Here is a 14,324-nt window from a genome sequence, read left to right as displayed (position 1 = left end):
TCTTATTGATTAGTAAGGACTTACTCTTGCTATTTTATAATTTTCAGGTTATTTTATTGTCTTCCTTTTTTTTTCTTCCTTTGTCTAGTTAAGGTTTTTTTTTTTTTTTTTTTTTTTTTTTTTTTTTTTTTTTTTTTTTTTTTTTTTTTTTTTTTTTTTTTGGTTTCAGGTTACTGTGAGGCTTGCAAATGCTACCTCATAATCCACTATTTTAATCTGATAACAACTTAACATTATTTGCATAGACAAGCAAAAAGAAAATTAATAAAAACTTTAAGGCTTAACTTTGTCCTGCTTCCTAAACTTTTTCTTGTTTATATTTATATTAATTGTACTGACTGTGTCTTGAAAAGATGTTGTAATTATTATTTTTAATTGGTTCATCATTTAGTCTTTTTACTTTGGATAAAAGTAGTTTACACACCACAGTGTTATAATGGTGTGTGTTTTTCTGTGTGCATAGCATTACCAATGAGTTTTATACCTTCAGGTAATCATTTATTGCTCATTAATGTCCTTACCTTTCTATTCCCTTCAGCATTTCTTGGAGGACAGCTCTGGTTGATGAAGCCCCTCAGCCTTTGTTGTCTGTTAAAGTCTTTATTTCTCCTTCATGTTTGAAGGATATTTTCATCAGACATGCTATTTTAGGGTAAAAGTTTTTTTCCTTCAGCACTTTAAATATGTCATGTCTCTCTCTCCTGGCCTATAAGGCATCATTGAAAGGTCTGCTGCCAGACTTACTGGAGCTTCATTGTATGCTATTTCTTTTCTCTTGCTGCTTCTAGGATCCCGTCTTTAACCTTGACCTCTGGCAGTTTGATTATTAAATGCCTTGAGGTATTCTTCTCTGGGTTAAATCTGCTTGGTGTCTATAATCTTGTTGTACTTAAATATTGCTATCTTTCTCTAGGTTTGGAAAGTTATTTGTTATTATCCCTTTGAATAAACCCTCTACTCCTATCTCTTTATCTCTGTTTTTGGGGCTCTGTGGTAACACTAGGTACACACTGTGTAACACTGGTTCTCACAGACTCCTCATAGAAGTACTGCCTTTTGACACTATTTTCTAGATCTTGTAGGTGTGCTTCATTATTTTTATTCTTTTTTTATTTTGTCTCTTCTGTCATCTTCAAAAAGCCTGTCTTCAAGCTCACTAATTCTTTCTTCTGCATGATCAATTCTGCTATTAAAGGATTCTGGTGCATTTTTTAGTATGTCAATTGCATTTACTTATCTGATACAGTTCTGAATTTCTTCTTGTATTATCTTGAATTTCTTCGAGTTTCCTCAACACAGCTATTTTGAGTTCTCTGTCTCAAAGGTCACATATCTCTGTTTCTCCAGGATTGGTCCCTGATGCCTTAATTAGTTTATCTGGTGAGGTCATGTTTCCCTGGATGGTGTTGATGTTAGTAGATTTTCTTCAATGCCTGGGCATAGAAGAGTAGGTATTTATTGTACTCTTCACTGTCTGGGCTTATTTGTAGCTGCTTCTCTTAGAAAGGCTTTCTGGATAGTAGAAAGGACTTGGATGTTGTGATCTAAGTTGTGTCCACTTTAGGAGGCACCCCAAGCCCAGTAACACTGTGGTTCTTACACATTCTTAGAAGTACTGCCTTAATAGTCTTCGGTAAGATTTGCGAGAATTATCTAGGTTACCAGGCAGATACTCTTGTTTTCTTCCCTTACTTTCTTCCAAACATAGTCTCTCTGTTTCTCTTTCTCTTTCTCTCTCTGTTCCAAGCCACCTAAAGCTGATGGTGGAGTGACACAAGCACGCCTGTGGTTACCACCACTATGACTGCACTGCATCAGACCTGAAGCAAGCACAGTTCTGGGTCTCACCCAAGGACTACTGCAACCACTCCCTGGCCACTGTCTATGTTTGCTCAAGGCTCTGGGACTCTACAATCAACAGGCTTCAAAGCCAGCCAGGGCTGTGTTCTTCCCTTCAGGGCAATGAGGTCCAGTAAATCCTGGGTAGGTCCAGAAGTACCTTCCAGGAGTCAGGGGCTAGAGTCAAAAAATCTTGGAAGTCTACTCAGTGTTCTATTTTATTGCAGCTGAGCTGGCATTAAAACCACATGATGCAGTCCCTCCATTTTCTAAAGGCAGAGGAGACTTGCCCCATAGCCACTGTCACCCCAGTTCACAAGGAATACTGCCAGACTACCACCAATGTTCCCTTAAGGCCCAAGAACCCTTAAGTCAGCTTGTCATGACTGCTGCGCCCCCCACCCCCGAGACTCACCCTTCAGGGCAGTGGGCTCCCTGCTGGCTCAGGGCAGGACCAGAAATGCCATCTGAGAGTTAAGTCCTGGAATCAGGAATTCCAGAAACCCACTTGGTGTTCTACCACCCTGTGGCTTGCTCATACCTAAGATGCAAGACAAGGTCCCCTTTACTTCTCTGCTTTTCTTAAGCAGAAGGAGTTTTGTCCTACAGCCACCACAGCTGGTCATGTGCTGAGTCTCACCCGAAGCCAGTAAGTCTCAGAGGCTCACCCAAGGCCCTTGATACAGTACCTGGGTATCACTGCTGGTTATTCAGGGCCTAAAGGCTCTTCAGTTAGCAGGTGATGAATGCTGCTAGCAGTGAGTTCTTTCCTTCAAGGCCACTGCCTTCTAACTCAGCATATATCTAGAAATGTCTGGGTGCTAGGGCCTGGAACAGAGGCCTCATGACTCTAACGAGTGCCCTATCTTGCTGTGGCTGAGCTGGTATCCAAAATGCAAGACAACATCCTCCCCTCTCTTCCCTCTCTTCTCCTCGCATGGAAAGAAGGGGTCTCTTTTGGAGTCTCAAGCTGTATAGCCTGAGGTTAGGGGAGGGGTGATGCCAGCATTCCCTTGGCTGCCCCAGCTGGTGTCTCAGTATGGTCTCATACCCGCCCCTAGCACCCCAGTCCACTGCCTCTGGGCCTAGTTCAGCACAAGTCTTGCCTAAGAGTTGCCATTCTTATGGTCTAGACTACCTTTTAAGTTTACCTGGAGACACAGAGTGCTGTAGCCCTCAGAGGCAAGGTTTACAGGCACTCAAGTTCAGATTGCTGGGATCCATAACTCCCCTCTGGTTAGGGCTGGCTTTAAATGCTCCCTCCTTGGTTGGCTGTCAGCTGAGTTTGATCTGGTTTTTGTTTCTGCTCTAACAGGACAGAACTGAGTTCAGTACCTCTAAATTGCTGTTTTCTCCCTCCCCCAGCACCCAGAGATGCTTTGTGCACCACACCACAGCTGTAGATGGTGTGGGAGGGGTGACATCAATGACTCAAGACCATTTTTTCTATCTCCTCAGTGTCTCTTTCAGTGATATGAAGTTAAAACCAGGTACTATGAGTGGTTACCTGATTTTTAGTTCTTATTAAGGTGATTTTTCTGTGTTGATAGTTGTTAACTTGGTGTCCTTGCTGGTGGTGGGTGGGGGCATAATCATCAATGAAGCTTTCAATTCTGCTGCCTTGCCCTGCCCTCTCCAAAATTGTATTTTTTGAATTATTTTTTTCAAATAATGCACATGATACAGAAACATAGTGAAAAGGAGATATCTCTCTAATCTCTGTCCCCAAAGTAACCAGTTTCTCTCTTCCCAAAGCAGGCACTCTTACCAGGACACTGTATCTTCCCAGAGACATACAGATATTAGGAGAGTGGGTGTTTTGTGTATGTAGATATAATTTTACAAAAACAATAGCATACTATTTTGCACTTTGCTGTTTTTATTCACCCTATCTTGTAGATTATTCTATGTCATACCAAACTACTTCATTCTTTTCATCAGCTGCACAGTATTTCATTAAATAAATAGATCATAATTTGTTTAACAAGATCTCCACTTGTTAAGATCTTGGGCAGTTTATATTGTTTTTTCCTTTTATAAACAATGTTGCAACAAAGATATTCACTATTTTACATATGTAAAAGTTTATCTTTAGGAAAGATTCCTAGAAGTGAAATGGTTAGGTCAAAGGGAATGTAAATTTTCAGTTTTGATAGATGTTGTTAATCTATTTTTCACAGAGATTTTACACCCTAACTAGAGATACATGAGAATGACTGTTTCTATATATCCTTGCCAATAAAATATTACATTTTTGATTATTTTCAACCTGATGTAAAAATGGTATTTCATATTGAATTTTTAAATTATGAGAGAGCTCAGACATCTTTTTATATGTTTACGAATCATTTGATTTTAATTTTCTGTGACCTACTATACTATGTCTTTTACCTATTTTTATATTGTTATTGGTCTTTTTTCATTAACTTGTCTATGATATGCATTGCAAACATTTTGCTATTTTATTTAGTTGGTTTATGTCTGTTTTTTTGCTACACAATTTTTCTATCATTAAAAGTCAAATATCAAGGAAATAAGAGAGGACACAAACAGATGGAAAAACATTCCATGCTCATGGTTAGGAAGAATTAATATTGTGAAAATGGCTATACTGCCCAAAGTAATTTATAGATTCAATGCTATTCCCATCAAGCTACCATTGACCTTCTTCACAGAACTGGAAAAAAACCACTTTAAACTTCATATGGAACCAAAAGAGAGCCCTCATAGCCATGATAATCCTAAGCAAAAAGAACAAGGCTGGAGGCATCATGCTACCTGACTTCAAACTATATTATAAGGCTACAGTAATCAAAACAGCATGGTACTGGTACCAAAACAGAGATATAAACCAATGGAACAGAATAGAGGCCTTGGAAGAAACATCACACATCTACAACCATCTGATCTTTGACAAATCTGACAAAAACAAGCAATGGGGAAAGGATTTCCTGTTTAATAAACAGTGTTGGGAAAACTGGCTAGCCATATGCAGAAAGCTTAAACTGGATGCCTTCCTTACATCCTACACTAAAATTAACTCCAGATGGATTAAAGATCTAAACATAAAAATCTAACATCATAAAAACCCTAGAAGAAAACCTAGGCAAAACCATTCAGGACATGGGCATAGGCAAGGACTTCATGACTAAAACACCAAAAGCAATGGTGACAAAAGCCAAAGCAGACAAATTGGATTTAATTAAACTTAACAGTTTCTGCACAGCAAAAGAAACAATAATTAGAGTGAACCGGCAACCAACAGAATGGGAAAAAATTTTTGCAATCTACCCATCTTACAAAGGCTTAATATCCAGAATCTACAAAGAACTAAAGCAGGTCTACAAGAAAAAAAACAAACAAACCCATTCAAAAGTGGGCAAAGGATACGAACAGACACTTTTCAAAATAAGACATTTACGAGGCCAAGAAACATGTGAAAAAATGTTCATCATCACTGGTCATCAGAGAAATGCAAATCAAAACTATACTGAGATACCATCGCACACCAGTTAGAATAGCAATCATTAACAAATCTGGAGACAACAGATGCTGGAGAGGATGTGGAGAAAAAGGAATGCTTTTACACTGATCGTGGGAGTGTAAATTAGTTCAACCATTGTGGAAGACAGTGTGGCAATTCCTCAAGGATCTAGAAATAGAAATTCCATTTGACCCAGCAATCCCGTTACTGGGTATATACCCAAAGGATTATAAATCGTTCTATAGACACATGCACATGTATGTTGATTGTGGCACTGTTTACAATAGCAAAGACCTGGAACCAACCCAAATGCCCATCAATGATAGACTGGAAAAAGAAAATGTGGCACATATACACCATGGAATACTATGCAGCCATAACAAACAATGAGTTTGTGTCCTTCGTAGGGACATGGATGAATCTGGAAACCATAATTCTCAGCAAACTGACACAAGAACAGAAAACCAAATACCACATGTTCTTGCTCATAGGCGGGTGTTGAACAATGAGAACACATAAGCACAGGGAGTGGAATATCATCACACACTGGGGTCTGTTGGGGTGGGCTAAGGGAGGGATAGTGGGGGGGGTGGGGAGGTTAGGGAGGGATAACATGGGAAGAAATGCCAGATATATGTGATGGGGGGATGAAGGCAGCAAACCACCTTGCCATGTATGTACCTATGCAATAATCCTGCATGATCTGCCCATGTACCCCAGGACCTAAAGTACAATTAAAAAAAGAAAAAAAACCCTGTTACACTAAAAAAAAAATAATAATAATAATAAAAAGTGAAATATACTTAAGAGAATGAAAAGACAAGCCATAGACTGGGAGTAACTCTTTGCAAAACATATCAGATAATGGACTGGTATCCAAAAACAAGAACTCAAAAGTCAACCTTAAGAATACAAACAACCCAATTAATATCTGAATCAACATCTTACCAAAGAATATATGCAGCTGGCAAATAAGCATACTACAAGATGTTCAACATCATTTGTCATTAGGGAATTGCAAATTAAAACAATAAGATGCAAATTAAAACAATAAGATACTGCAACACACCAATTAGAATGGCCAAAATCCAAGACATTGACAACACCAAATGCTGGCCAGGATGTGGAGCAAGAAGTCCTCTCATCCACTGCTAGTGGAAATACAAAATGATACAGCCACTTTGGAAGATAGTTTGACATTTTCTTAGAAAGCTAAGCATACTCTTTACTATATGATCCAACAATTGTGCTCCTTGAAATTTTTACCCAACTAATTTGAAACTTATGTCCACCTAAAAACCTGTACATGGATGTTTATAGCAGCTTTACTTATAACTGCCAAAATTCAGATACAAACAAGATGTTCCTTAATAAGTGAATGGTTAAGCAAAGTATGGTATATTCATCATGCAACAATACAATTTTTTAAATTGTGATAGTAAGCTATAAAAAGACATGGAGAAACCCTAAATGTATATTGCTAAGGGAACACTCAATCTGAAAAGACTACATATTGTATGATTCCAACTGTATGACATTCTAGAAAAGGCAAAACTATAGAGACAGTAAAAAGACAAGTGGATGATAGGGGCTCAGGGGGAGAAAGGGAGGGAGGGGTGAATAAGGGAGCACTGGGGATTTTCTAGGGCAGTGAAACCATTATTTGGTATGATACTTTAATGGTGGATACGTTTCATTATACATTTGTCAAAACTCATAGAATATACAACACAAAGACTGAACACTAATGTAAATTATGAAATTTAGTTAATGATAGTGTATTCATTGGCACATGAACTCTAACAAATGTACCATATTAATGCAAGATATTAATAATAGGGAAGTGGTGGGGTGAGAGAGTATATGGAAACTCTCTGCACTTTCCATTTTTTTCTGTAAACCTAAAACTGCTCCAAAAAGTGACTATACTGAGCCCACACTTAATAAGTGGAGCCGTGCTTTTCTTCCTTGAGGGCAAAATATCTGTAAAAGTCATTTGTAATTCTTCTCCAAAGAAAATTTGTCTCTTCTTCCCCAGTTGTTTACTCATTAAATCATTTATTTATACTGGTAAGGATTCATAGATGTTTATTTTATACTCCTAGCTATCTCACCTTGTTCCAGCTTTGGCTGTCGACTGCTATTTCAGGTGGCTTTTGTCTCCCTTTTAACATACTCCCATCAATGTGGGGTATTGTTTTTGTTTGTTTTTTGAGAACTTTCTTACTTTCTGGCCTTACAAATGCTTGAGGCTTATCATATATATTTCCTGTCTCAGTCTTATAATCATCCATGTCTCAAAAAATCCTTGGTTCCTTTTATTAGAGAATGGTCTAAGGAACCAACATCTGGGAACCAGGTATGCTCAATGTTAGTGGAGCATTACTGCCTCTAGGCCCTCTCAGTTGACAGAGGCAATCAATATATGTATACAGCTTTATTTATTTTATTTTATTTTATTTTTTTGAGACGGAGTTTCGCTCTTGTTACCCAGGCTGGAGTGCAATGGCGCGATCTCGGCTCACCACAACCTCCGCCTCCCGGGTTCAGGCAATTCTCCTGCCTCAGCCTCCTGAGTAGCTGGGATTACAGGCACGTGCCACCATGCCCAGCTAATGTTTTGTATTTTTAGTAGAGACGGGGTTTCACCATGTTGACCAGGATGGTCTCGATCTCTTGACCTCGTGATCCACCCGCCTCGGCCTCCCAAAGTGCTGGGATTACAGGCTTGAGCCACCGCGCCCGGCCCACAGCTTTATTTTTAACACCAATTTTTGACACATGTGACATTTATTTTGATGTAATTTTAAGGCAGAAATTCGAATTTAATTTTTTCCCACTGTTTTTATAGCCTGTATTGAGACTTCAGTTGGCCATTTCTTAGTTGAGTGGCGTCAGAAAGATTATTTAACTTCTGTCATTCTGTGTTTCCTCACTAGTGAGGTAAAGTAATAATACCAGTCCTACATGTCTTTCAGAGCTATAATAAGGATAAAAATGAGATGATAGTCTGGAAAGTTCTATGTGGACTTAAAACACTTTACAAACATATGATGTAATTATTAATCACTGTTGTACTGAAAAGCACTTTTATTAGAATTAGCATTCCTCAGTCAGCAAATAACTAACCTTCTTTAATTGAGACTTCCTTTGCTTGCATTACTTTTAATAAACAGTTAGTCTTTTCCAACTGAATATCCAGTATATTGTTCTTTCCATTGGTTTCTATAATTTTCTGTAGAAGAAATAGATTACATATTGTTAACAAATCAATGCTGCTAATTTAATTTTTTATTAAGTAATGAAGACTAATGAAAATACAAACCACTTAATATCTGAAAGTCTAATAACAAAATACATATATAGTCACGTACTGCATAATGATATTTTGATCAAGAACAGACTGCATATATAATAGTGGTGCCACAAGATTATAATGGAGCTGCCCTATACAGGTGTACCAATTTTAACTTTTATACCATATATGTACTGTACTTTTTCTATGTTTAGGTATATAAATACTTAGCATTATAATTGCTTCCAATATTCACTACAGTAACATGCTGTATAGGTTTGTAGCCTAGGAGCAATAGGCTATACCATAAAGCCTAAGTGTGTAGTAGGCTACACCATTTAGGTTTATGTAAATATACTCTATAATGTTCGCACAATGACAAAATTACCTAATAATGCATTTCTCAGAACATATCCTTGTCACTGAGCAATATATGACTGTATTTAAAATAAGCCCATTTCCCAATTTATTTTCAAATTAAAAAGTAACATGGTAAAATATTAAAACAGACTATTAGTTATAAATTAAAAGTAAAAATATGACCTAACTTGAACTACTTTCTTTCTAACTAACTATTCAACTCTCAGTCCCATGGTTAACAATTCCTTATATATGTTTCAAGACTATTTTACGACTGTACAGATACAGAAAAAAATCATATTATATTCTGTTCTGCACCTTGGCTGTTTCACTTAGTACTATTATCTGGAAGATGATGTCATGTAAGCACACATAGATCTACCTCATTCTTTTTAACAGCTACACTGAGTTTCATTTTTGAATATGCTGTAATTTATTTAAACAGTCTCTTATTGAGACAGAGAGAGACAGAAAAAGAGAGGCCATATTCTAATTTTTGTAATGAATAAACATCCTTAACCATATCTCTTCAATATCTTTGTGAATAGTATAATAAGGCTGCATATACTTTTCAAACAGCTTCAAAATCAATTCATGAACAGTCTTGTGTAATCTATATCTCTACCCACTACCCTAGTCTAATCACTTTTGAATTGATCTCAAAGCAACTCTCTGACCTTTTGTTATTTCACCTGTTAATATTTCCATTCATATGTATCTCCAAGAGATGACTCTTTCAAAATATGGCCACAATACCATCATTACCTCAAAAATGAACATTTATTTCTTATTTAAAATGTTTAAGAATATAACAGATATTTCCAAATTAATTTCCAAAATCATTGCACTAATTCCTCTCTCAGCAAAAATGCTTCTTATTCCTTTCTCTTCTCTCTCCTAGTATGTTAAAAATCACTTGGTTAAGAACACTTAACTTTATTGTTTAAAAAATGCTCATAATGTTACCTTAAAATACCTACGACCATAAAAATTATTTCATTATGACATTTGTGTGTGTGTGTGCTGAGGTAAAGAAGAAATAGGAAATAATTATCAGAACAGAGAAAATAGAGATAAGTAGTACTCTCCTTCCCACTCTTGTTTAGCAAAGTCACTCCCCAATTCTTTCATTTAACCACCTACATTTTTCAACAGCTATTGAAGGCAGAGGAGGGAGGAAAACCTCAATATACACTTGTAGGTTTGGTCTACAATTGGTCCAGATTCAGAGAGAGAGACTTTAAATGGCTTTGCTTTTAGGCAAAAGAGAAGGAAAAGGGAACAGATAGAATAGGAAATGCTAAAAAATGAGTAGCTATAATAACAGATTAAAATATGCATCTACTTCAATGTTTCCTGAAACCATTCATGAGTTTATGGACAACCTAGGTTTTCAAGTACAGCAATCCCCCTTTATCCTTGGAGAGATATGTTTGATGACCTCCAGTGGATGCCTAAAACCTCAGATAGTGCTGAACTCTATAATGATTTTACCTCTACAAATTTAACAATGATAAATTTATAAATTAGGCACAGTGAGAGATGAATGATAATAACTAATAAATAGATCAACCATAATATACTGTAATAAAAGTTACATGAACGTGGTCTCTCTCTTTCTGTCTGAAATTATCTTATTGTACTGTACTCACTCTTCTGATAACTGAGATGGCTACCAAGTGACTAACAGACAATTGGCCTATACAACATGGATACACTGGTCAAAAAGATAAATCATGTCCTGGGCGGGACTGAGAGAGACAATGAAAGATTTCCTTATGCTACTCAGAATAGTGCAGAATTTAAAATTTACGAATTGTTTATTTTGGGACTTTCCCATTTAATATTTTTGGACCGCTGTTGACCTCATGTAGGTGAAACCATAGAAAGCAAAACCTCAGATAAGGGGGACTACTATATGTAGTTTCTGCTTAACTTCAGCAAAAGTACATAAATTATTTATTCCCTGTCCTAGGGACATTTTGATGTATTAGTACAAATAAGTCAAAGCCAGATGCATTTGAAACATGGATTTTTAAAATGAAAGAGAAGAGCGTAGCAAAATATATTATTACCTTGATCATTTTTTGGTACATTTTTCTTTTTTCCCAACTTCTTCCCTTGGTAAAATTTGTTCCATGTTCCCCTATATATTACAATTGTTTTCTATCTTTACATACCTTTTCTATCTGTGAGAAGTCATTTATAAGTTTGTCAAGATTCACACTGTTAATCTTTTTCATACATGCTTCACTGCTTTGGTCCATGCCTGAAAGTAATAAACAGTAGATAGTGTTAAATAAATCAATCTAAAGCACCACAGATGTGGTCATAGCTCAAACACTAACGTTTCTGTATTCCACTCATAGGGAATCTACTTGGGCTCTATTGCACTCAGAGAATTTTTGTTATAACCAATATTAACAGTGGTCAGGCTCATGCCTATAATTTTAGCACTTTGGGAGGCTGAGGCCAGCAGATCACCTGAGGTCAGGAGTTTGAGAGCAGTCTGACCAACATGGAAAAACCCTGTCTCTACTAAAAAAATACAAAATTAGCCAGGTATGGTGGCACATGCCCTGTAATCCCAGCTACTTGGGAGGTTGAGGCAGGCGAATCGCTTGAATCTGGAGTCAGAGGTTGTGGTGAGCTAAGATTGTGTCATTGCACTTCAGCCTGGGCAGAAAGAGTGAAACTCCATCTCAGAAAGTGTTAACTAGTCCAAAGTAAAATGTTAGGTAAAATTCCTCATATAGCTACTCAAAGCAATTCGGAGGCATACTAATGTTTAAAAAGAAGTTAGCTAAAACAGACATTGCTTGACAATATGTTACTTCATCAAGATATCTAATTATCTTCTTTTGAAATATTATTTTGCATTAGCAACAATTATCTTATGTATGACATATGTAAGTACAACTATATATAAAATCTCTTAAATAGTTAAAACTTGATCCTTACAGCAGAAAAATATTTTTAATATCCTCTCATAATACAGCAAAATTCCTTTTGGAGTAAAATTAAAAATAATTGCTATTTGATAGTTGTATTATTCTTTAACAGTGCTATATGGTACTCTGAAGTAGTTGATGCAAAATCTCTCCACCTCCAACTTTTTTTTTTTTTTTGGTACCTAACCTTTTAAACAAACAAGGTTTTACTAGGGTTGTGTCTCAGAATCTGGCTCTTGAAATAAATGCATTTATATTTGAGCTTAATTTTCTCTCAACTCCTTCCCCCAAATAAGATCCTGTTATTTCCTTATAAAACCATCACTAATATTCTACTTGCTATCATTGCATGATATCCCTTTTGTCATACTGGCAGAGCCAGGAAATTCATTTCTATATATCTTCATTGTCTGATCTTCTGATTTCCCAGTCAAGATCCTTTCAGTGAATATGGTCTTGCCTGGTGAAATTAGGTGATAAGCTGGTAATTCAGTCCTTGTCAAATTCCTTCGTAAGCAGCAGAGACTGATTTGTGACTTTGCAGGCTCAGCTTCAACAGTCCCCATAGGCAAATGATAGTCCCATTTCCTTCTCTGTCCTTTTGCCTGCTGGCTTCAACCATCCCCACAGGAGAGTGACAGTCCTGTTTCCTTTCGTGGCCTCCTGTCTGCTGTCTTGAGTCCTGGGGCTCGTCCTCTGCCCGACACCTACAGTTGGTCCTTCGCCGTTGGCCTGCCCCATGCTCGGTCACTTCCTCTTCTCCCCTCCTCACTTCCCCTCTCAGTCCCGAAGCCTGGGTCCCCTGGTTCCCTCCCCGGCATCCTAGTGTCCTTAGGAACCTAGCAGAAATAAATGAAGGGGGCTGAGGACCGGCGGATGTGAGAGAAGTGCCTGAGACAAAAACTTGTATGGACCCAGAGCACTGTAATGAGATATAAAGAAAAGCATCTCTACGGAGAAAGCGGGAGTTTCAAACGCTTTCTAGTGTCCCTCGAGGCCTAGCAAAAATAAAGAATGGGGGCCGAGGACCCGCGGATGTGAGAGAAGTGTCTGAGACAAAAACCTATATGGATCCAGAGCACTGTAAGGAAATATAAAGAAACGCATCTCTATGGAGAAAGCGGGAATTTAGAAACGGCAATAAAGAGTTTGGAGCGTACCTGCTGTTGCCCTCAGTTCCCCACAGTCTCCCTTGCCTCTCTATCTCCTCGGGGGCCTAGTACGCCCGTGAATGCTGTCCCCTCCTCCGGAAGCCGGATCCCCTAACAATGGGCCCGACTTTCTCTGGACCCGCCCTGTGCCCTATGCTGGTGCTCCCACCACCAGCAGTTCTTACCAACTTGATCCCAGCTCCCCTCAGCATCTGCTGCTGCTTAGGTATTTTCATATGGTTTCTAGAACATGAATCAACACTGGATCAATAATCGTTTCCCCTATCCAAAGAATAAATCACATTGGGTTCACTGGGTGTTTTGAATTGTGAGTCAACGCCACTGAATAAATAATAATCCATATCTATTCTTGTAACTTATAAAATTGGCTTTTAAAATGCCAGAGCCAGTTAATAGATATGGTTTCCCATTTACGGAGTTCTATCTTGCTAGCTTAGTGATTAAGGGCATGGGCTTTTGTGTGGATTCAGACCACAACTCTTCTCTTTTTCCGTGGGTGATAGTGGGTAAGTTCTTAATTATACACTTCTAAGAGTCTTTATCTGTATAAGAGATTAATAATAAAGCCTGCCTTGGCCGGGCGCAGTGGCTTACGCCTGTAATTCCAGCACTTTGAGAAGCCGAGGTGGGTGGATCACCTGAGTTTAGGAGTTAAAGACCAACCTGGCCAACATGGCCCCCTGTGCCGCCGGTCCCCCCACCCCTGCTGCGTCTCTACTACTAAAAATACAAAAATTAGCAGGGCATGGTGAAGGGCACCTGTAATTTCAGCCACTCGACAGGCTGAAGCAGGAGAATTGCTGGAATCCAGGAGGCAGAGGTTGCAGTGAGCCGAGATCTTACCATTGTGCTCCAGCCCTGCCTGACACAGCAAGAACTCAGTTAATAAATAAATAAACAAATAAATGTCGGTCTGTCTGTCTGTCTGTCTCTTCGGGTGGTTGTGATGATTAAATGAAGTGATGCATTTAGAAGGTGCTTAATGGAGATCCTTACTTAAAGTGAGTGTTCAGAAATGTTAATTATTAGAATTTTTGAATGTTGTTCAGTAATAGTTTGAAAGTGAATCCACTGCCAACTTTGCTTCATCTGTTTTTTTTTTCTTTTTTCCTGAGTGGGAGATGGGAGGTTTATTTTTGCTAAGGTGATTTTTCTATGGAATCCAAAATTTGGCAAGTGGAAAAACATAAACAGTAATATGATAACCCATACTTTACTAGTTG

At 38.0% G+C, this 14,324-nt stretch overlaps 1 protein-coding gene across 1 annotated transcript in view; it reads right to left on the bottom strand.

Annotated features, from left to right (window-relative positions):
- CCDC152 (coiled-coil domain containing 152) overlaps positions 1 to 11,245 on the bottom strand; it is a 52,253-nt gene extending 41,008 nt beyond the window's left edge. The window contains exons 1-2 of the mRNA XM_017533151.2: positions 11,159 to 11,245; positions 8,453 to 8,558 (exon numbers count right to left, since the gene is read on the bottom strand). Coding sequence (XP_017388640.1) covers positions 8,453 to 8,558; positions 11,159 to 11,245 — 193 coding nt within the window. The remainder of the gene's footprint in view (positions 1 to 8,452; positions 8,559 to 11,158) is intronic.
- Between the last annotated feature and the right edge of the window lie 3,079 nt (positions 11,246 to 14,324).

Source organism: Cebus imitator, unplaced genomic scaffold (assembly GCF_001604975.1).
Source record: "Cebus imitator isolate Cc_AM_T3 unplaced genomic scaffold, Cebus_imitator-1.0 Scaffold80, whole genome shotgun sequence".
In the NCBI taxonomy this organism is placed as follows: Eukaryota; Metazoa; Chordata; class Mammalia; order Primates; family Cebidae; genus Cebus; species Cebus imitator.
This window is presented reverse-complemented; position numbering and strand designations above follow the sequence as displayed.